Source organism: Giraffa tippelskirchi, chromosome 13, assembly GCF_054371585.1.
Source record: "Giraffa tippelskirchi isolate mGirTip1 chromosome 13, T2T-mGirTip1v1.2.pri, whole genome shotgun sequence".
Taxonomy (NCBI): domain Eukaryota; kingdom Metazoa; phylum Chordata; class Mammalia; order Artiodactyla; family Giraffidae; genus Giraffa; species Giraffa tippelskirchi.
Window position 1 is genome coordinate 14,924,739 of NC_137287.1, and position 22,998 is coordinate 14,947,736.

At 54.9% G+C, this 22,998-nt stretch overlaps 1 protein-coding gene across 6 annotated transcripts; it reads right to left on the bottom strand.

Moving 5' to 3' along the window:
• Nucleotides 1-101: 101 nt before the first annotated feature.
• On the bottom strand, nucleotides 102-22,998 carry FBXL19 (F-box and leucine rich repeat protein 19). Of its 6 annotated transcripts, none has more exons than XM_081558252.1 (11): nucleotides 22,864-22,998; nucleotides 20,068-20,268; nucleotides 18,565-18,708; nucleotides 18,355-18,441; nucleotides 18,045-18,263; nucleotides 17,520-17,552; nucleotides 15,747-16,258; nucleotides 7,430-7,593; nucleotides 7,167-7,328; nucleotides 1,970-2,188; nucleotides 102-1,862 (listed from the first exon to the last, which is right to left on the bottom strand). In XM_081558252.1, the coding sequence occupies exons 1-11, from the start codon at nucleotides 22,903-22,905 to the stop codon at nucleotides 1,684-1,686; spliced, it is 1,962 nt and encodes a 653-aa protein (XP_081414378.1). In that variant the 5' UTR covers nucleotides 22,906-22,998; the 3' UTR covers nucleotides 102-1,683. The 6 variants fall into 6 exon arrangements, with proteins under 6 accessions (XP_081414378.1, XP_081414377.1, XP_081414379.1 ...); XM_081558251.1 differs by lacking the exon at nucleotides 22,864-22,998 and adding an exon at nucleotides 21,577-22,477 and having other exon boundaries at nucleotides 17,391-17,552; XM_081558253.1 differs by lacking the exon at nucleotides 22,864-22,998 and adding an exon at nucleotides 21,577-22,458.

Here is a 22,998-nt window from a genome sequence, read left to right on the forward strand (position 1 = left end):
CCCCGTCCTCCTAGACCCTCAAAGAATACTCGGGCCATCCCCCCTAACCCCCACCCCCGGCATCCCCAACGCCGCAGACAACCACACGCGAACTCGGCGGCCCCGGCTGGAAGATTTTGAGTTTTATAGCAAACCATATTATACAGACCCGGGGCCCAGGAGCCCAGCCCGGCTGGGTCCCCTACTTATCCCTCGCTGGGCTGCCTCCTCCCCCTCCCCTAAGCGGCCCCATCCTCAAGCCTTCTGCGAATCCCCAGGACCCCCTCCCCTCCGGCCTTTGGTCCACCCAGACCCTACCCCCCACCCGCGCACCTCCCTGTTACCTGAGGTATGTGGATATTCCCCCCTCCCCTACTTGGGCCAGTCTGGCTCCTCAGGGAGACCCGGGCTGAGGGGTGGGACCTGGCCCCTGCCCCTATCCCTGGATCCCAAAGCCCCGCCCCCGCAGAAGAAGGGACAGGGGAGGGCCAAGAGTCGTTACTAAGTTCCCATGGCAACTAAGAGGGGCCATTTCCAGCCTTAGCACTGGCTTTGGGAGGTGTCCATTGGCTGCTAATTCCATGGCAACCAGGAGTGGCAGTTCCCTGGGCAAATGGGATACAAGGTTCCATGACGATGAAAGAGTGGGAAGAGCCAAGCTGGAGGAGCCCCATCTTCCCCATCTGGGCTGGCCCACCACCCGCCAGCCCCACCTCAGGGTCAGGAGGGGTGGAGCTGCTCAATACAGTAAAGCAAGAGAGCCTGGGGTGGTCCAGTCCGAACTGGGTGGTCCACCAGTCCAGTCTCAGTCCAAGCTGGTCCCGTACCCTTAAGCTCTGGCTCCCCCAGGTCCGAGGTTCCCCCGGTTCAAGTAACACTTCAGTACAGATGAATGTTCAAGTATAGTGCGGGGAGGCAGGTAGGGGGCTGGGGTACCCCTCACCACTCCCCAGGGCGCGCTGAAACAGCCGGCAGGCCCGCGGGCCCCACTCCTCAAGATAGCTGCCATTGTCAGTGACGTTCAAGGAGTCAGGGTTGGGGAGAAGGAACTGAAATCCGGGGAGGGAGGAAGGAGAGGGGTGACCCCGAGGGGCTACTACTGCCCCCCTGCACCTGCTCTTGCCCCCCGCCCCTCACTCAGCCCTGTTGCTTTCCCCTGGTTCCCCGAGTCCCCTCATCTCTGACACCTGGATCCCCAATTGCTCCTCTGGTTTCCCTTTTTGGCCCCCCCACCCTACCCCCCCAACTCCAAGTATCTGGTCTTTGTTCCCTGAACCCCTGATGGTCTGCTCTCCGCCCGCCCCCCACCCCCCAGCCCATCCTCCACTTCCCCCAGCCCCCTGCTCCCAGCATCCTGTGTGCAGATACTCTCCCCATTTGCCCCCCCTCAAACTGCACCTCAACCCCCCTCCCACCAGCCCTTTGGCTCAGCGCCCCCCAGTACCTCTGACCCGCTTCCCCCAGGGGATGGACGATGAAGCAGGTGGAAGGGGGAGGGGATGGGAAGAAGAGACCCCCAGAGATATCAGTGCAGGGGATAGAAAGTGGGGGAGGCTGGCTCAAGTCCCTGGGCAGGAACCTCAAGTCGTAAAACTCAGGAATCCCAAGTCATGAGGTGGGTGACCTGGCCTCCTGGCAGGGGTGAAATGAAGGCCTGAGGTCCAGGCTCCTGATGAGTCCTGGGGGAGGGTGGGGGGCACCCAACTAGCTGTCCTTGAGAAGCAGCTTCTCTTCTGGGCAGCGGAAGGGGCCAGGGGGCCCGGCGGCTGCCAGCCGGGCACAAGCTTCCGGGGAGAGCTGGCGGCAGGAGCGCAGGTCGAGGCGGCGGAGGCGCGGGCAGCGGCGGAACAGCGGGAGGCAGTGGTCCGTGAGGCGGTGACAACCTGGGGGTGGGGCGACGGCAGCTGAGACCAGAAGGTGAGCAGGGGGTCCGCCCGGACCACAGGGCCCAGGAGGCTGGAAGGATGGAGAAATACGGGATGGCGCTTACCGGCGAGATTGAGGTGTACTAGGGTCTCTCGGAGCGGGGAGGTGGGGGCCGTGAGGAGGTGGACACTGGGATCCCCAACGTGGGCGCAGTGGCTCAGGTCCAGGGCGCTCAGCTGGGGTGCGTGGCGCAGCAGGAGCCGCAAGGAGGCGTCCGTCAGCTCCAGGCCAGCCAGGCGCAGCTCTGCTACCCCCTGTAGCCGCCCTCGGCTCTCCGTTTGCCCTGCGGTAGGCAGAGAAGAGGTCACCACTGTGGGCCGCTCCCATCCCCGCACTGGCTATGTCTCCACCTTCCTCCCTCACCACCCCCTGACCTGCTCCCACTCTAAGGGAACCTCGACTTGCGTTTTCTGTGTGGCTCGTGGCTTGCTCTTCTCCCCCAAACCCACACAAGTCGCCATCATTTCACCTGTCCACTGCTCACACTGCCTCCTCGGGGAGGCCTTCTACGATTATGCCATTCGGAACTATAACATCCCACGTACTCCAACTCCTTTCCTGCACTTTCTCCTCTTTTTCTCACTGATGTCAACCTTTTCAGCACCAGGGACTGGTTTCATGGAAGACAATTTTTCCACGGACAGGGCTGGGGGAGGGGAGGACGGTTCAGGTGGTAATGGGAGCGACGGGGAGCCACGGGGAGTAATACCGGGGGTTGGGGACCCTTGCACCAGAATGCCACTTCCACGCAGGCAGGAATTTTTGTCTGTCTTGTTCTTGATCTATGCACAGGACCTGGGACATTGATGCTTGTCAATATATAGTCACTCACCCAACAAATGACATCCCCAACAGGACGGCCTCCTGACTCACCTCCTCATTTATCAAAAGACAGCGATTCTCACAAGGGAGAAAAGGGGGCAGGGTGACAACTGAGAGACGGGGCTTCACACAGATACACTACTACGTATCAAATATGGAAGCAATGGGAACCTACTGTATAGCTCATGGAACCTTCCCTACTCAGTGCTCTCTTGAGGCCTAAATGGGAAGGAAATCCCCCAAAGCGGGGATGTATATTTGTATACATATAGCTAATTCACTTTGCTGTACAGCAGAAACTAACACAACATTGTAGAGCAACTATACTCCGATAAAAATTAATTTAAAAAAGAGCAGTTCTCAAACATATGAGACCACATCCCTCTTCTGAAAACTCTCCAAGGGCACCTCAGAGAAGTCTAATCTACTTGGGAGAACATTCAAGTTCCTACAAGGTCTCACCCCTGGCTCGGCTCCAAATTCCTCTCCCTCCTTCAGAAACACTTGAGCCAAACTCCATAGGGGACCCTGCCCAAGGCCACCTGTGTTCAGTCCCCTGCCTGGCCAGGGTCCCTGGCTTTCCCGTCTGAGCTCAGAGGCCTCCCCTTCCTCCATCTCTGGGGTAGAAGAGCTCCCACCCTTCATCTCTGCCCCCAAAGCTTTCCTTTATATTGCATCTACCATGATCCTGCATTTCCATTTTTGTAACTATGCTTGAGCACGCACTGTAGGCCAGGCAGCGGCTAAGTGGTGGCCTGCCCCTAGCCCAGTGGCTCTCCAATGAGAGAGAGAGAGAGAGAGAAAGAAAAAACGAGAGAGAGACAGACAGAGACTGACTTCTGTATCTCCCTGGGCTGCTGGGTGAAACCAATTGCGGGCCCTGCCCCCAGGCAGTCTAACAAGTTCTCCTGGGACCTCCCTGGAGGTCCGGGTTAAGACTCTGTGCTTCTACTGCATGGGCCATAGGTTCAATCTCTGGTTGGGAAAATAAGATCCTGCATGCCACATGGGATGGTCAAAAAAAATCCAGACAAAGGAAAAACCAAGTTCTCCAGCAACACTGAGCTGCTGGTCCCGAGACCATGCTTTAAGAACCACAGCCTCAGGAGACAAGTTTTCTGATCAACATTCCTGTTTACAGATGAGAAAACTCAGGCTTACATCCCCAAGCCAGCTATTCAAGATCACATGACTACGGATGAACAGAGCCAAGATACCAGGCCTTGTGACTCGGGAGTCCTAACTCTTAACCACAATGCTATCAGCTTTCCAGGCCCCAGCCTCACCCTGAAATAAACTAGATCATACGACACCAAGTCAGGGAACTAGCCTGCACGAGTGTTTATGGATCTGCAAAGTGTTCACATTTTTCTTAATGACTGATGCTACATAAGAGGTGTGTGTTAGTCGCTCACTCCTGTCCGGTCCCGTGGGTTGTAACCTACTAGGCTGCTCTGTCCATGGAATTCTCCAGGAAGAATACTGGAGTGGGTAGCCATTCCCTTCTCCAGGGGATCCTCCCGACTCAGGGATTGAACTCGGGTCTCCCACACTGCGGGCAGATTCTTTACCATCTGAGCCACCAGGATGCTACATAAAAGGCCATTTTTATAAAGAAATTTTGATATGGAGCTTTTCCCTGAAAAATTGTAAGATCTAGCATCACTGGGCTACCCCATTCACCCCACGACGATGCTGAAGCTGGATGGCAAGGTGTACTCCCTAACGTCCTGCACCAAGCTTACCACTTCTGTAACCTGCCAGGCCACCTCTGGGCACCTACTTGGCAAGCTCTGAATTCTCTCCCTTTCTCTTTGAGGAGCTGAGAGCCTGGAGAGGGGATATACCTGCAGATGCCCTCAACCTCAGGCCACAGCTAAAGGCTAACAGAAGGAAGCGGAGGAAAGAGAGGTCTCATGTGGCTGGGGCAAGGCAAGTGGGCTCAAGGAGGATTTCACTGAGGTGGGCCTTCAGGGATTTATTTGAACGAGAAGGAATGTGGGAGGGAAGGGTAGCCAGGCAGAGAACAGCAGGGGCCAAACCAAGGAAGTAGGAAAACTTGCACTGTTGATTCAGGAATGCCACACAAGGACAGGAAGCCAAGGGGATAGAGGTGGGCGTAGAGGACTTCCATAGTGCCCCAGTGGTTAAGAATCCGCCTGCCAATTCAGCGGACACGGATTCGATCCCTGGTGCAGAAAGATCCCACATGCCAAGGAGCAACTGAGCCCATGAGCCACTACTGAGCCCAAGCACCACAACTACTGAAGCCCATGTGCCTGAGAGCCCCTGCTCTGCAACAAGAGAAGCCACCGCAATGAGAAGCCTGTGTATTGCAACAAAGAGTAGCTCCCGCTTGCTGCAACTAGAGAAAGCCCGAGTGAAGCAACAAACACCTAGTGTAGCCAAGGGGAAAAAAAAAGTGGGTAGAGTCTCAAGGAGCACATTAGGCTTGTGGGGGCCTGGATGGCTCACCTTTGCGAGCTCCTGATAAAGGGGCTTAGACTGAAGTCAATTCAAGCAGGAGGAGATGGAGTTGGTCTGTCAGGCAACCAGCACATTCTCACCTCACGGAACGCACTGTTCTCAATGCTCAGTCCAGCTCCAGGAAGAGAGGGCCACGGGTGGGTGTTCAGATCTGGCCTGGCCTGTGTGACTTGCAGCATCACTCAAGCCCTCTGGGGCCTCACCCAGAAATCCTAGTCCCTTCTCTACTCCCCTTCCAAGACTGCTGTGAGGGGGATGGGGTGGCATGAAAGAGAGCTGCCAAAGCAAGGTGCTGGGGTGAGTCAACAGTCCTTGACCTCATGGAGCTTAAGAACCTTGTGGGAGGAGACAGATTTTAACCAAATCATTTCACCACTGTACAGTGATATGCTAGGAGGGGACTGCTCTCTGGAAGAGGGACTCTCATCTCAATGGAGGAGGAGATCTTGGAGGGCTTCTAGGAGGAAGTGACATTGATACTGAGGCCTAAAAAGCAATTGGGTATCAGGCGAAGGAGGATAGAGCATTCTAGGCAAAGAGGAGTGGACAAAGGCCCTGGGGCTGGAGGAAACTTGGCAAGGAGGCTGAGGTGGCTGAAATGTAAGGACAGCATAGGTCAGTGGGAACTAGACCAGTGGCCTTATTGACCATGGTAAAATACTGATCTGCATCCAAAGACCACCAGGGAACAACAAGAATGAGTGGAAAGCATGAGGTGACGTGGATAGACCTGATCTTCTGGGTGGTTCCCCTGGCTTCATCATGGAGAACAGACTGGTGGGGACCAGAGAAAATGCTGAGTATCCCAGCTCCTGGCTAGACTAGATGAAGAGCCCCAGGCCTCAGCACTCCCACCTCACACCTAAATAGGACCCCCAAAGTGACCAGGTCGGTACTTACCAGACCAGCCCCAGATTCCAGCATCCCCTCTTTGCCAATAAGGTTCCCAGGCCTCACAAAACTGCTTATTCCTTCACACTCCCTGGGAAAACCCTGTCTCTTTCAGGACTCAATTCAAATAGCACCTCCTTAAGGAGGGCTTTTCTCATCACCCTCCTTCCCTACCTCCCCACCCCCGTACCGACCAGCCATTACCACGTCATGCCCTTCTACTTCTGCATGACTGGGGTTCCACCAGGGTGCGGAATGGGGCTCACTCAGTTTGAGGTCTCCAGGGCCCTACCCAGGGCTGGGCCCAGAGGCTATGTGCCATGAAGCTGACTTTACCTGGTGGCGGGGGCCAGGGCCTGAGCAGGGTGAAGAGGTGGCTGGGGTCTGACTCAGGAAATGAAACCACCACCTCCACACAACCTTGCAAGTCAGCTGGCTCCCTCATTTCTGCTCTGCTCCCTCAGAAAAGTCCTCATCCTTTCACTTCAGGGCAAGAGGATCTAAAGGCCAATTCTACTGCTCAATCATATCTTTGCTGGGCCCACACATGAATTTTAAAAAGAATCTGAATTACGTGCCCTCATTTAAAAACCAGGATATTTCAGAGAAGATCCTTTGTCTGGCTCTTCTTGACAAACGGAACTGACCAGCCACCCCAGGCCTGCGTTCTTCCACAGCAGTCCCGCTGCTCCCCTGGGAGAAGTCTCCCCCAGTAGTGCCCACCACACCCAGAGATTTCACTCACAATCCCCTGGCTTCTCCTAGAATTCTGTGTCATCCTCCTGTCCCACACTGCGTTTCGTCCCCTAATTATCTTCCCCTCTGGAAGTCAGGGGCTACATCTTCCTCATCCCACCCCCTAAGCTCCAATCACAGGGCTCAGCATACAGCAGGAAAGTGAATGAATGAACATGGGCCAAACAGGGCCTGTCTCCTCAACTTCATAAGCTCTGTCCGTTCTTCAAATCCTTTAACACCCAGCAGGAGTCGGAAGAGACCGTGGAGGCCTCATCCCCCAGCCTGTCGAACCCCTCCTACAAAGGAGCCAAGAGAGGCTGCACCTGGTTTGGTGTCTGGCGGAGGCAGCAGCAGCTCACGGAGCTGGGAGTCTTTAACATCCTCGATCCAGCGGAGGTCCAGGAGCCGCAGGGCCGGCAGTGGGGCTGAGCCCAGGGCAGAGACAGAGAGCCAGGAGCAGCCAGAGAGCACCAGCTCCTGCAGGCCTGGGGGAGGGGGAAGGTCCCCGGAAACAGGTGCTAGGAGGGCTCCGTCCCAAGTCTGTTCCCTTCCCTCATCCCCGCCCCACCTCACCACCTGGCACTACCTTGCAGTCGGTTCAGAAGCCACATGAGCTGCTTCTTGGAGACACCTGTCCAGCTGAGGTCCAGGGCTCGAGGCTGGCGGCGAACCACACCACTAAGCATGGGCGGGGTCAGTGACTTCCTCCGGCTCAGGTCCATTCGAGGCCACAGACGCTTGTCATAGCACCTGTTGGCCACAAGGGGGAGACAGAGACCTCAGTCCTCAGCTCAGTCTCAGGGAACCCACAATCCCCACCCTGGTTCACCCCAGCTCTCTCCTGGTTCATACCAAACCGCAGGGGTGGGCAGGAAGCCCCAGGACACAGGCCAAGAACAGTAGGTTTGGGGTTCAACTACATCACTAATTGGATGTGAGATCTTAGGCAAGCCCATCCCTCTCCCTGGGCCTCAGGCCTTGTTTATAACACAAAAGATGACAGTCAACGGTGGGCCTTGCCTACAAAGTGGTTATCCGATCAAATGGGGTTATTACAGTTAGCGGACCTTACAGGGACTTCCCTGGTGGTCCAGTGGTTAAGAATCTGCCTTCCAATGCAGGGGACATGGGTTTGATCCTTGGTTGGGGCACTAAGATCCCACATGCCATAGGGCAACTAAGCCCATGAACTGCCACTAGAGAGCCGGCACGGAGCACCTGGATAAACTGCGTGCTGCACCTAACTACTGAGGCTGTGTGCTCTAGAGCCCGAGCATCACAACTAAAGAAGGCCTCGCCCTGCAATGAAGATCCAGCCCAGCCAAAAAAAAAAAATCTAGAGTGAGTGGGCCTAAAGCTTCTAAAGCATTGTGAGAAAGACACACACATACTCTACACACTGTACCTGATGGAGACCCAAAGAGATCCAGCAGCAGCCCCCATCCTCTGCCTTGGGCTTCTCACTAGTTATGGTGGCTGTGGGTACTTCTCACCTCTACTAATTTCTGCCCGTGATCCGCGTCTGCTCATCCTGAGGACCAGCTGCCCAGGGCTTGACTTACTAGTCTGTGATTACTGTGAGCCTCCAGCCAGAATGAAGACTTCACAAGGGCAGCCCTGGCTTCTTCCCCTCAGCACCCCCAGTGCCCAGCACCGAGCCAGGTACGTAGGTTACCTGCTGTACATCGGCTGCATGAATGGATGGTGCCAAGCGAGTGTGAACCACCCAAAGCTCCCACGGAGCACCCCTACCACACACTTCATTTATGGCTTCCCACTGATTCACTCAGTCAGTGTTTATGGAAGGCCTAGTAGGTCCCAGTTGTTGAAACTACAAAGATGAATGAGGCCTGTATAAAGTGAAACGGGTTGGTCTCCAGCAACTCTGACAGCCTTGATGAGACCAACATGCAGGGAACCGGAGAAGGGCTTCCCAAACTGATGTTACTAGGGAATCCTTCCCCATCTCTGCCAAAGTCATCTTCTAATACACTGTAGTATTGGGTTGGCCAAAAAGTTCATTCAGGTCCCCCCACCCCCACCCCACTGAAGCTGTTATGGAAAATCAAACAAATTTTTTTTGGCCAACCCAATACACTAAAGTTCCTTGAGATGCAGTTTGAAAAGTTTCTTTCAGTAAAGTAGTTCAAAGCCATGTCAGAAAGTTCCCACTGTGGAGATTAACTGTATCAGAAGCAGCAGGGGTGGGGAGGGGAACCAGGAAGCTGTCTCTTATCTCTCTCCCAGCCCCGGTTCTGGAAGCTTTCCCTTCAGGAAGCCCTGAGCTGGGGCAGAGATGCCCAAACTCCAGTCATTCGGTATCCACTTATCTGCAGAACATAAATTTATCTTTAAATCAATTCTTAAAACCAGTATTTGCACTGAAAACCAGTATTGTTTCACATACATATGTTACACTTAGACATAAACACCATAAAAACAGACCAGGATTATTAAATTCTAGCTAGGTGTTGTCATGGCTTTTGGCTGCCATCTAAAGACAATTTTTGTTAAAACAGGGAGATAAGTATTAGAAAGGTTGTCAAGTGTTAAAGAATCCGCTGGCCAATGCAGATGTATGAGATGCAGGTTCGATTCCTGGATCAGGAAGATGCCCTGGAGGAGGAAATGGCAACCCACTCCAGTATTCTTACCGGGAAAATTCCATGGACAGAGGAGTCTGGTGGACTACAGTCCACAGAGTTCCAAAGAGTTGGACACAACTGAGCATGCACACATCCGAAAGATATAATAGCACCCAATGGGGGAATTTCTTTTCAAAACTATTAATAATAGAAAGATCAAACCAAGTTTTTGTGCCACTTGCAACTCTCAGGCAAACTCCAGAACCCTTGGGTGACATTTTAGGGAAAGCTGGAAACACACACACCAAGGCTTTGATCCAAAAAACTCCACCCTCTGTCCCACCTGCCACCTCCTACCACTTCCCTTCCTCTTCTGGCATTCTAGCCTCTGCCTCTCCTGGTTCCACCCACTCAAACAATAAACACTTGCAAATCTCTCCAATTCTAAACAGGAAAAGGAAAAAATAAAAAAAACTACCCACCTTCAATCCAGCTTCTGCCCCTAGGTTCTGTCCCTTATCTCCTTCCACTCAGTGAAATACCGTTCCATCCAAAATTTCTCTCTGCTCACTCTGACCCAGTCGTGAGTTCTAGCTCAACTGTCGCCACCAACTCGAAGCCCTCCTGGATCTTACATGGCTAGCAGGGAACCCCTCCCCTGAGGGCACACACAGGCCACCAACTGTATCTATATACTGCACTCCACAAGAGCCAGGCCAAACCATCTGCTTACCAACAGACACCTGCTATCTGGTGCCAACCCATTTTGGCACATGTTTGTCTTTGATGGAACTGCCAACCAACCCGGATCCCTCAGGGCTCAGCTCCAGTGCTTCCTCTTCCAGGAAGTCTCTCCTGATTTTTCTTGGCTGCAGCTAATTTGTCCCTTTGCCCTTGGATGACCAGAACACTGAGTTTAAATCTCAGAGTGGCAGCCAACAGTCACCAAGGGCCCCCTACTGATACTAAGTGTCGAGACACCAAACAGTGAGGAAACGGGGGAGGCAGCCGAGTCTTACAGTAACTGGGGCAACAAGGGACATGATAAGAGCTGGTGAGAAACTGGGACGGGGAGGTTCCTGGGGAGACAATGCCAGATCTGAGACTTGAAGGAAGGCAACAGTTGGGGCTTCCCTAGCAGTCCAGTGGTTAGGACTCTGCACTTCCACTGCAGGGGGCACAGGTTTGATACCCGGTCAGGGAACTAAGATCCTGCATGCTGCACAGCAGTAGTTAATTCTAGCGAGGGGAGGAGGAAGAAGATTTGAGTTCAGATAAGGAAGAACCAGTGTCCTGGCCAAGTACACAGAAAAGAAAAAAAAGAGGGGGGGAGAGCTCTGAGAACCTTAGGCAGTAGGAACAAAAGGCGATTCATCATCTCACCTTAACAATGAAGATGACGAAGACGATGACTCCAGCACGAATACCTCATGTTCACCCATGAAAACCCATGTTCACCAAGGGTTTACTACGTTCTACGCATTACACATTTAACCTCACAACAGCCCTAGGAGGTGAATACTATAATCACCATCTCCTTTTTAGAGGTCAGGAAAATGAGGTCCAGGGAGGGTAGGAGACTGATTTCAAGGTCCCACTTCGATTACATGGTAGCAGAGCCAGGTCGTAGAGCAAGCTGGTCTGGATTGAGAGCTCCAACATTGAGAAGAGGCAGGGGTGAGGCTCAGAGGAAGGCCAGCCCAGGGTAGGGGTGTCTTGGCCAGAAAGGCTGGAATGCCAGGCTGGACGAACATGGGCACAGAGCTCCGAGGTGCGGAGTCTGAGTGGTGGGGATCGAAGCCCCAGCTCTGCTGTCTCTGTGCTCGGAGTGACCTTAGGCAAGTCACTTGCTCTCTCTGAGCCTCCGTTTTCCAAACCACAAAATGGCATAAAAGCAGCACTGATTTCACAGGTTTGCTGCAAAAATGAAGGGAGAGTAAATTAACTCTAGTTTCATTTTTTTCTAAACAGTGATTTAAAATAATTAAACAAAAGATGTTTAAAAAAAAAAAAACGGAGAGACGATGCAGAGGAAGTGTTTAGTGCAGTCACTGTTCTTGTCTAAATGTCCAACAGGACCATGGAAGTTTGTTGCGAGGGTGACAGGTGGACGTAGACAGGTTCTTCCTAGACTAGTGTATGCATGCTCAGTCACTAAGTCATGTCTGACTCTTTGCGACCCTATGAACTGTAGTCCACCAGGTTCTTCTGTCCATGGAATTTTCCAGGGAAGAATCCTGGAACGGGCTGCCATTTCCTTCTCCTGGGGATCTTCCTGATCTAGGGAATCGAACCCACATCTCCTGCACTGGTAGGCACGTTCTTTACCACTGAGTCACCTGGGAAGCCCTCTTCCTCGACTAGAGAATGACACTTAGGTACGAGGTTGGAAAGTCCAAGGCCAAGGCATCCATCACCCAGGGGAGGCTGAGCCTGATGGCCAAATGCCCTACCCCACTCCCTTTCCCCTTGACTCCAGACACCCCTGACCAACTCAGCCCACTTGCAAAGTTGAGTCCAAAACCTCCCTCTTCCAGAGGCCCTCTGGGGCCACAGAGCTAGACCAGCCCAAACTGCTACCCGTAAGGACTTCACAGCTTCCCAGGCTCCAACCCAAGCCACTTCTTCCTCATCAGCTCTCTGGGCTCCCTGCTGGCACTGAGGTCCTTCCATCCGTCCATCAGTGTTTAGTCCCAAGTCCTGCTGCCTTGACCAGGCAGTGTAGTCCCTTCCTTGCTCATTTCCAGCGAAGTCTCCACCCTCTTCCCTGGGACTCTGCAACTCCCCCAGGCCTTGCCTCCCCCCACCACCCCACCTTCCTCCCCTGACCTGGGCAGATCACTGTGCCTCCCATTTCCAAGAGAAGATGGAAGCCATCCGATGGGAAAAGCCTGCAACTTCCTGCTCTCCCACCTCCAAATTTCTATCCAGCCCCACCTTTGCTGCCTCTTTTTCACACACCATCCCGATTTCCTCACTTTCATTCATTCGACAAGTGTTTTTTCATTACCTCCTGTATGCCGGGTATCCTAGAAACTAGGGACATGGCAGAGAACAGACAGATCAAGTCCAACCTCAATTCCAGGCAACCTGGCTCCAGTGCCCTCACCCCCCGCCACAGCACAGCAGAAGATAGCCAGGCCTCCTTGGAGCAAAATCCAACTGACACTTCTGGTCCTTGATCTCCTGTGATCTCTCACCAACACTCAACCCTGTTCTCGTCTCAATCTCTCTTTCGGGACACACTCGTGCTCCCAATCCCCTCCAAGTCTCTGGCTGTTCTTTCTCTAACTCAGAAGTGCTGACATTCTGATTTCTGCCCTCTTCCTTGGAAGTTGCTATCTCTAGATTAAAAACTCCCAAACTTGAATCTTTCTTTTTAGCAACAGCCCTGCACCTCCAGGTGCTCTCTTGTTAGTTCCTGATGGGCCCAAAGGCCTTTCAGACCAAACCTGGCAAATCTGAGCACTTGGCTTGACCTGGGAACCTGCCCTTGCTAAGTATTCCCAAGCTTGGGCCATGATCTTGCTGCCCATCCAGGCTCATGAACCAGAAACCCAGCTGCATGTCACCCTACTACCCCCACATCCATTTAGTCACCAAATCCAAGCCATTCTGCTTCTTAAGAAGTTCTCAACTCCAGTTCCTTCTCTTCATCCCCACAGGCCCTGCCAGTGCCAAGGTTGACAGAGCCTCTGGACTAGTCCCACTGTGCCCCCCTCAGGCCCTTGTTCTGTCCTACCCTCATTCTGCTCATCCAAAACCACCATTTTGTTGAGCATTTAGCACCCTTTAGCGACTGTGCTAAGTATTTTCCAAGAATCACCTAATTTTATCCCTACAAGGTATCGATATGAACCCAGACTAAAGATAAGAAAACTGAGGCCCTGATAGGTGTAGCAATCGACCCACGGCCACTCATCCAAGAAGTACAGGAGTCACAGGTGACGAAACCCATGGGGACTAAACTCCTAGGCCCAAGCAGGAAATCACCATCCAGTCCAGCTTTTCTCCTTCGTCCACCTGCAGTCACAAGTCTCCCCTTGAGGCAGAAATTGGGTCTTCATCAGTTCTGGGTCCAGTGTACCAAGCACAGGGCTGGCCCTGACCAAGAGGCCTTGGTAAACGTTTCCCCAATGACTACTAGAGGTGGAGGAGGTGATCCCAGCAACTGCTATAACTACTTGTTTCTATTATGTTGCAGGTTGACTGCAAACTCTTCAAGGGCACAGATCTGAGTTCCCAGAATGTTAAAGTCTGTGCTTTCAGTAAATATTTGTAGCTGAACCAGTGATAATGATTGCTGTTAAGGCACTAAGAAGTTTCTATTTCCTAGGTACTCCTCAATTCTTTACTGTATCAGCTCACAAAAACACTATGAAGTAAATGCCTTGGTTTGCTTTTTAACAGATGAAGAAACTGACGCACAGACAAGGAACTAGCCTGATAGCATACAGCTCAGCAGAGAAATATTCAACTATGGGGGACTTTTCCTGGGGGTCCAGGTTCAAACCCTGGTCAGAGAACCAGATCCCCCATGCCCCAACTCTTTAAGAACCCACATGCCACAACTAAAATCTGGCGAAGCCAAATAAATAAAAAAAAATAAAAAATAAAAGGTTCAACTATGGGTAATCCACCTCCAGACCCTGCCTTCCCCTCCTCGTAGCTCTGTAGCTTCCACAGACCAGCAAGTGTGAACAAGCACACCAGAATCCTTAGGAAAAGACTGGGCTTTAAGGTTAGCCACGGACTGCACCGTGACTGTGAGTGTCCCTCATGGCCTCCCTTCACAGGGCTGCTGTTAGTATGAGAATCACATCAACTAATGTGTGCACATCCCAACAGGATGCCCAGGCCACAGTAAGGTTCTGGGGAAAAAACCTGGATTTACTCACTTAATAACATGTGTTTTGAGCACCTACATTACCCTTTGGGCTTCCCGGGTAGCTCAGACAGGAAAGAATCTGCCTGCAATCCAAGACACAGGGGTTCAGTCCCTGGATTGGGAAGATCCCCTGGAGAAGGAAATGGCAACCCACTCCAATATTCTTGCCTGGAGAATTCTATGGACAAGAGCCTGGCAGGCTATAGTCCATGGGGTTGCAAAGAGTCGGACACAACTGAGCAACTAACACACATTACCTTTTGTCCTGTGCTGAGAACATGAAGATAAAACAGATATGATATTTGCCCCAAATACTTACATGGGAACATGAAAATGAATGAAGGCTTGTCAACACGCAGAAAGCCTCTATGTGCTCTTTTGGGGTGGGAAGGAGTGCTGGAGGAGTTTGGTGGGGCGGTGAGGGTGGGGGTTGTCAGGGACAGGACTGAAGAGTAAGACCAGGGGTTGGAGAGGCAGACCCACATTCCTATAGAAACAAGACTCAGGAAGCATTGGGGAGATGGGAGGAGTATAAGCGGAGGATGCTGGTGGTGGTTCCAGGCCACAAAGAAGTTCCGAGCATAATCAGGAGGCCCAAATATGGCTGCCACTTGGGGAGCAGGAGCCGCTCAGCAAAGGGCTTTCTTTTTTTTTGGTTTTGCCACATGGCCAGCAGAATCTTAGTTCCCCCACCAGGGACTGAACTCATGCCCTCTGCAGTGGGAAGCAAGGAAGCCCCGTAAAGGGCTCCTTAGGTGTGCGTGCATGTGCGCTAAGTCGCTTCAGTCGTGTCCCCCTCTCCGTGACCCCATTGACTGTAGCCCACCGGGCTCCTCCGTCCACGGGATTCTCCAGGCAAGAATACTGGAGTGGGTTGCCATGCCCTCCTCCAGGGGATCTTCCCCATCCAGGGATCGAACTTGAGTCTCCTGAGGCTCCTGCACTGGCAGGCAGATTCTTTACTGCTGAGCCACCTGGGAAGCCCCTTTTTATGTGTTAGTGGGATCAATAATAAGACTGTCCTCAGAAGAGAGAGATGAGGATGCAAGTACAGCAGTCAGTGCTACGCCTGGCACATATTAAACACTCATAAGTAACAATTTTAAGGAGAAAGGCTCTGGAGCCAGAAGGACTGGGTTCAAATTCCTGGTTCTACTTTTTCCTCTCCACATGACCTTGACCTCAGGTTCCTCTGAAAATGAGGATAACAATACCCACCTCACAAAGTTGTTGTGAGGGTTCAGTGAGCAAATAAATCAAAAGCAGCCTGTGCACAGTTAATAGAGAAGTACCAACTACAGTACGTACATCCTACAGAAGCATCATCAGTACAAGTACCCAACCCAGAGGGGCTCAGGGACCTATTGCAGGTCACCCAGCGAGTGAGGAGCGTGTGGGCAATGGAACCCAGGCCTGTCCAGGCCACTCACCAGCGGCTCCAAGTCCGGCATACTCGCATGCAAATGCATAGCTCTCGGGGCCCGAGGTGCTGGAAGACACGAAGCCAGGCGGCGCGGGGCAGGGGGTGGTCGGATCCAGCAGCCAAAGGCAGTGTGTCAGGCTCGGGGCTTCGAGGCGGGGGCCGCACCACGTGCCGCTCCAGCTGCGGGGGCCGGGGCGGGGGCGCGGGGCCCAGGGGCCAGCTGAGGAGGGGCCCCCCACTGCCAGGGCGCACAGCCCGCCGCCCCCCACGGTTCTCCTTCTCGCCCGAGCTGCCCCGGGCTGGCCGTCGCCCATTCCGGGCCTCGCCAGGCGCCTCATCCTCACTCAGCGATGTGCCTGACGAGTCGGAGTCAGAGTCGGAGTCCGAGGAGGACGAGGATGTGTCGGGCACCCGCTCCAGCAGCTGGCACATCCGCTTGAAGCGCTCGAGCTTCTCCCGCTGGGGTGACGGGGAAGGCACCGCCGGGCCCTCAGCAGAGGCCAAAGGCGGCTTTGGTTTCTGCAGGGAGAGACGGAGGCTGTTCTAGGGCCTGGTACCTGCCTTCCCACCCCCCGACCCCCGAGAAGTCACCAGGGGGATGAACAGCCAGAGGGACAGTCCTGAGTTCCTGCCCTGTGGGGCCTCAGTCAAGTCATGCCCCTCTCTGGACTTCTCACTTTCCTTATCTGTTACAGGAAGGTGCTGATGCAAAGAATTCAAAGACTTATGTGTCTCGATAGCTTATGAGTTTCCAAAAGCAGTAAGGTGTGGAGAACAGTTATAGACCTAGTTTTGCATATTGACCTGGCTATCAATTCTCTCTGTGACCTTGGGACGCCCCTTTCTCATCATCTACAACACAGAAAGCTGGACCAAACAACTTCGAGCGTCTCTGCAATGAGATGAGAGTAACAACGATCATCTGGCCCTGGGCAGAGCCTCCCACCCTCGCTGACTCATGACATCCTCACAGTGCTGGGATGCAGTGGCAACTTGGGCCACTCTTTCCAGATATGAGGAAACTTAGGCTCCAAGAGATTGTGGAACTTGCCCAAGGTGACAAACTGACAAATGGCAGAGAAAGAATTTGAATGCAGTCAGGCAGACCCTGGCATTTGATGTGTTAGTGCAAAGTGACAGCTGAATGATAGCTTTGCTGTGTGACCTTGGACAAGTCTTCAAACCTCTCTGGGCCTTACTTCCCTCAAATCTAGTCCCTTTGCAGTTTACAAAACTCCTTTAATGTCATTAAACAGCTTTGTGGCATAGACCGGGTAAGGGAAGTGGTATCATTTCTATTTCACTGATGAGGAAACTGAAGCCCAGAGCAGCTGATAAGTTGCCAAGACCAATCAGCAAGTCAATGGTCGAACAGGGATTTGAACTCAGTTCTTTCCCCTTAAAGGTTTGGAAAGATGAGGCAAATGGGTCAAACGATATCCCAAGGGTTCTTGGCAAGTCCAGGGCTCTTGTGGCGTGGCCCCAACCCACTCTTCCCCTCTATTCTTCCCAGGGGCCCAACTGCCTGCCCATCGTGGCCAAGCGGGGCTGGGGTAGGACAAGGTAGGCAGGAAAGGACAGATTTCTGTCTCCAGGATAGAGGGTGGGGCAAAGGAAAGTGGGAAGGGGAGGGAGGAGGTCCCCGGCACACCTCCCAGTTCTCGGGAGGGAGCCCAGGGTGGCAGGACGAGAAAGCCTGGCTCGGATTCAGAACCCTGGGGGGCAGAAGGCCGGGGCCGCCTGGGTCCGATCCTCGGAGGAGGCAGGCGTCTCCACCCACCTTCTTCAGGTGCCTTTCTCGGCCTCCTTTCACCTACCAGGGCAAGAAGGAGACGGGGGCAAAGGAGAAACGCCATTAGCCCCTGGTTGTCCGCAAAACTAAGATCTATGCTCGCCTCTTAAGACTACAAATCCCAGAAGCCCCCACCTCAGGGAGAACTCTGAGCATGCTCATCGGGTAACCAGTGTCTTGGCTCACTGAGCATGCTCTCATCTCCTCTTTCTTCCCCCTCTGGCCCTTTCCAGCCCCTCCTTCCTCCTCTGCAGCAGCTAATTTGAGCATGCTCTCTCCCTCCTCCCTAAAGCACCCAAAGCTTCCCTGTCCAGTGCCAGTAGCTTCTCACCTGTACCTCTCCTCCATACTGAACATGCGTCATCCTCCCACCTGAAATTCTGAACTACATCTCCCAACAACCCCTGGGGGGAACCCATGAAGCTGAATGTCCCAGGTTCTCCCCCAAAGCAACAGGACTACAGCTCCCAAAATCCCTTAAGCTGGATCGAGTGAGCATGCTCCCTGGCTCACCTTTTTCCTTGGGGTAGGGGGCTCATTCCCTGCCTCCCTCTCCTTTCTTTTGGGGGGCCCAGGCACGTCCTCTGGGGGGGGCCCAGCAGGTAAGGGACCTTTGCGCCTGGGTGGAGGTGGTGGAAGCGGCGGCTCCTCCGTCAGCTTCCATCCACTCCCCAGGCTGGCGCCCTCCTCGCCGTTGTCAGCCCTGCGGCGGCCTGGTCCCTCACCTGAATCCTGGGGAGATGGAAGCTGGGGTGAGGTTCTGCACCAACCCCCGACCTCCCGCCTACCCAGAGCCTGGCACTCACCCAAGCCCCGCCCCTACCTTGCTGGTCCGGCCTTCCTGGGTGCAGCGAGGGCACTCCCAGCAGTTGGGGATCTCTGCATTGATGACACCCTCAGCCTTCCCCATCTGTAGACAGAGGCAAGGAGTGGATGTCAGGTGTCAAAAAACTCAAGAGGCATCCTACCCCAGCTTCTTACTTCCCAACACTCCGAGCCCCACCCCAGCCTCGAGGGTCGCCAGGACCATCACCTTCAGGCAGCCAGGGTGGACGATCTCGTTGCAGATTGTACACTCCATGAGGCTCAAACCAAATTTCTCTTCCTCTCCCTCCACTGTGTCCTCCTTCCCAGCCTCCCCACACAAGAGGCATACAGCTGTGTGTGGGAGCACGGGCTGTTGGGGGAAAGGGGGTGTCAGGGACCCCAAAAGCAAGCCATAGGAGAAAGACCATTCTTTCTGGGGACCCCGGCCAGCTGCGAGATGAGGTTTAGAACCCAGGGGGGCAAGCTGGGTCAAATCCTGAATTTGTTCCTTTTTGGCAGTATGACCTTGAACTGATTTAACCCCCTTATGTCTCAGTTTCTCCATCTGTCAAATGGGACTAGGAAGATTTTCCTTGCAGGATTGTCATAAAAATGAGATAATGCAGAAAAGGTAGTTGACACACAGTTGTCACTGTTGATGGCTGCACCTGGATGCAGGGCCTAGGTGACCTGACAAGGTAGCTGGCTTTGGGAAAGAAGGGAAGACTATAGGCCAAGGTGACAGTAATACTCAGAGAGAGCTGCAGGGAACATGGCAACAGCATGGGGTGAGTCTGAGTTTGCTCAATGAGCCGTACAGCGGTTGCCCTGGACCCCACAATGAACCCGGGTTTGGCAAGACCCCTGGGAACACTAAGGGCAGCTGGTTGATCTTAGGGAAGGGAGAGCAGCTCTCAGACAATGTGACTTAAGAAAAAAATCAGGAGTAATACTGAGTCATATCAAGAAGGTTGTGAGGCAGGCTCAGGGAAGCAGCAGGTGGGGAAGAAGAAAACTGAGGCAAGGGTCAGGGGACAAAGGAAAAAAAGGGAGGGGCTGTGGGGCAAAGAGACCAACCAGGAAAGGGTGACTGCAGGGAAAAGGGAGGTGGTGGCACAGGGGAACACAGGATGCAGCTGGTCCTACGGCTACTGGGAAAGGACCACTCTCGGGAGCCCTGGGGAGCACTAAGGATGAGGAAAGCAGGCACAACCCCATGGTTCTTGGATACCTACTGTATGCTGCGCCTGGCAGCAGGTACATTCTTACCCATGTTGTTTGACCTTTACAACTCAGCAAAGGAAACATTTCAGGGAGGAGGTCCCTTGAGGGTCAGTGATTTGCTCAAGGTCACACAGTGGGTAAGACTAGCTTCAAATCCGAGACCACTCTCACAGGCAAAAAGGAGGCCAAAGAAGGCAAAGACCCATTCCTGGCTCTGGGGAGGGGATCCAAGGGGGCCCGAGCTTTCTGTGGGTCTCTGCCTCTGAAAGTTGGGAAAAGCCTGAAGGTAGGGAGTGGGAGGGATTCTTCTGTGAACCCTAACATTGGCCCCAGCTTGAAGCTGAGGACAGAAATGGGCCTGGCGGATATGTGAACCAGCCAGTGAATGAAGGAGTGAACCTATGGCAACTTTACATGACCCTCGAGGGAGTCACCCCCAGCCCCCCAGATAGGTGCTGAGGTCAGCTGGGGAAGGGTGCCCCCCTGCCGCGGGGGCAGAACTCACGGCAGTGCACTGCCGAAGCAGGCACGACTGCTTCATGCGCCCAGGCCCCCCGAACTTCTTCATGTCTCGGCAGAAGTGGCAGTCCCCGCACTCAGTTCGCACACAGGCCCGGCAGCGGCGGCAGCGGGTTCGGCGTCGGCGCGCTCCGGCCCCCGGCCCCCGGCTGCTCGACGACATTGGGGGCGTCAGCAACGCCGAGGGCTGTGGGTGGAGGGTGGCAAGGTCAGGGGGACCCACGGGGACCCTGGCTGGCAAGACTCCTGGCAGCTTTCCCCTCACTCCTAGGCAGCCAGAGCTTGGCTTCCTACCCAGGGAGACAAGTAACAAGGAGGTGCCCCTCCTGTGAGGCGGTGGCGGGGGGGGGGGGTCAGGGGAACCCCCCTCCCTCTAGGAAAGGCCACCCACTTCCTGAAGCAGCTCACCTGGCTCCTCCGGGAGCCTTGAGAACTAGCTTCCTGACCTCAGTCCTACTCTAACACTTCTTCCATACTCCCGAGCCTGACCCAGGGAAGACTACCGAGAGGGACAAGGGCCTTCCCACGGACATCCCCACAGCGAAGCTCCTGGGAAAACCAAGGGCACCTTGTCTGTGGAGTCACCTGAGACAGGTCCCAACTCTTCCCCTGTTCTCCAAATGTGCTCCATCCCCGGCTCGCCCCAAGCTGAGACACCCCAAATGTACCTCCTAGATCCCCACAGATTCCTGACTGCCAACTCCAGACCTCTCTCTTTTCTCTCAGAAGCTACTAACACCCAACTGCTCTTCTCTTAAAACCTAGATTTCCTCCTCAGATTCAATGGCAACCTGCTCACCCAATCTAACCCCTGAAGATCCACCGGGCTGCCCAACTTCCCAGTGCTCAGAGACCTTCTTTGAGACGCTCTTTCAGAACCGCTCCGTGGCCCCAAATTTCAACTCTGTTCGCCACAGAGCTCCCTCTGCTCCAAGACAGCCTCCTCACGGGTCCCTCAGGTCAACCTGGGCAATCTCCCAGATTCCCTGCGATTCTAGAATCCAGCCTGACATCTCCATAGAACTCAAGATGGGCTCATGGGCACCGCCCCCCACCCCCAGCTTCCCAAGCTGCTTTCCATCCCTAATTGTCTGGAATCCCTTGGGCTCCCCTTCCCAGGCAAACCAGATCCTCCAAGATCCCACACAGATTCAGCATGCCTGGAGGGTCTCTTCAAATCCAGAGTCTTACCCCAGCTTCCCCCTTTCCAGACCCATCCATGGGGGGAAAGGGGCCCTCCAGCGCTCCAGGGGAGGGGCCTTGGAGGGCTGCAACTGCAGGCGGGGATGGGGGTCTGCAAGGGGAAGCAGGGTCTAGGAAGGAAGGCCAGTTCCCCAGGGTTGAGAGGTAACAAGAAAGAGAGCTGGAGATGAGGAGTTTGGAGCAAAGAGAGGGTGAGGTTGGGGGCGGGTAAGGTAGAGAGAGGCTGGGCTGAGGATGAATGGGACTGGGAGCTGCCCAGGTCTGGGGGTGAGGAGGAGCCGCATGAACCCACCTCACACGTGTCCCGGGAGCCATCTCTCCCTTCTCGGCAGCTCCCGGCGGGTCGGCGGCCATCGGCGGCGGGGGGGCCGGGCGGCGCGGGGCGCGGAACGCTCAGAACGCCGGGGTCCACGGCCCCCCGAGGGCGCTCGGCCCCTCCCTCCGGCGGAGGCCGGGACGGCGGCGAGTGCAGATGGGGGGCGACGGGGGCGAGGCCCTCCCACGGGCTGCGGCGCGGCCCTTCCAGGGGGAGGTCCTGCTCTGGGGGGCTCAGTCCCTCAGTCCCCCCAGGCCAACGGGGGCTCCTCGGGCGCAGGGTGCACAGCTTCTGCCCGGGCCCCACTCAGTCCGGGGGTCCGAGTCCCAGCTCCCCTCCCCCCACCCCGCCCCGCCTCTCCACAGCGCCCCCGGCCCTTTAACTGGCCCCTTCCCAGTCCCCACTGCCCAGGGGTCCAGGGCCAGGCCTGGGACCCCCCACCGTTTCCGGGGTTCAAGCCCCGCCCACCGCCAGTTCCTGGGGAGGGGGGGGTCCCTGTAACCTGCCCCCCTCCCCTGGGCCCGCCCCTGGTCTGCGGCCCCCTACGCTACTGCTATGGGGCGAGCAGAGGGGGGTGAAGAAAGCTGCTGGGCTCCGCCCCCACAGCCTGCGCGCGCCCCCCGCCCTCTCCCCCTCCCCCCAGCGCGCGACCCTCGGGAGATAGAGATTTAAATAAAATTTGAATAAATCCCCTTCCTCAAGCTTGAAGGTGGAAGGAAAGGATGGAAGGGGACAGGAAAAGGGGGAGGGGGCAATAGGCGTGCCTCAGCCCCCCTGGTCCCCTGGCCCCGCGCTGCTTCGGCCCGGGGCCCTGGCCGCCTCTCTCATCTCTCCTGAGCTCCTTCCTCCTTCCTCCTCTCTTCCCCCTCCCCTCTCCTCTCCTTTCCTCCTCCTCCTCCTCCTTACTCCCTCCTTCTCCCTGAGGAACCCCGCCCCCTGCCCCCTCCTTCCCCCACAACCTCCACTCTTCAGGACCAACGTGCGCAAGGCATGACGGAAGTAGTAGTCTTTCGGACAATGGTGCTACCGTGGGATCAAAGGGATGCTGGGGTAAGCGGGAACTACAAACAGGATGGCCGAGGACGTGCCAAATCGGGTGTAGAGGATGCCGGGAGTTATAGTCCGGTTGTCCCAAGGCACCGGGTTGCAAGCATAGAGGACTGGGAACGATGACTACAAACAAGATGGCCTTCCGCCCCGGCCCGACCTCCTTCCCAGGCACTAACACGCCCTCTTCTGCACAACCCTCCGCGTGTGTGGTACCTGACGGGAGTCGCAGTCCTTCTGCTGCCTTCCCGCTGCCATTTCTACTCTTCAGGAACAATGGAAAGGTGAAAAGGAACGAGGACTACAAGCAAGATGGCGGAAGAGGGGCGGACACCTGACTAGTAGTCCATC

Bases quoted from the DNA above. Each gene is read 5' to 3' on its own strand.
- FBXL19 (XM_081558251.1), bottom strand. From the start codon at position 20,244: ATGTCGTCGAGCAGCCGGGGGCCGGGGGCCGGAGCGCGCCGACGCCGA. The intron at 18,709-20,067 runs GTGAGTTCTGCC...TTCCCCCAACAG, and splicing joins TGCTTCGGCAGTGCACTGCC to CCCGTGCTCCCACACACAGC. The intron at 7,329-7,429 runs GTAGTGCCAGGT...CCCCTCCCCCAG, and splicing joins GCTTCTGAACCGACTGCAAG to GCCTGCAGGAGCTGGTGCTC.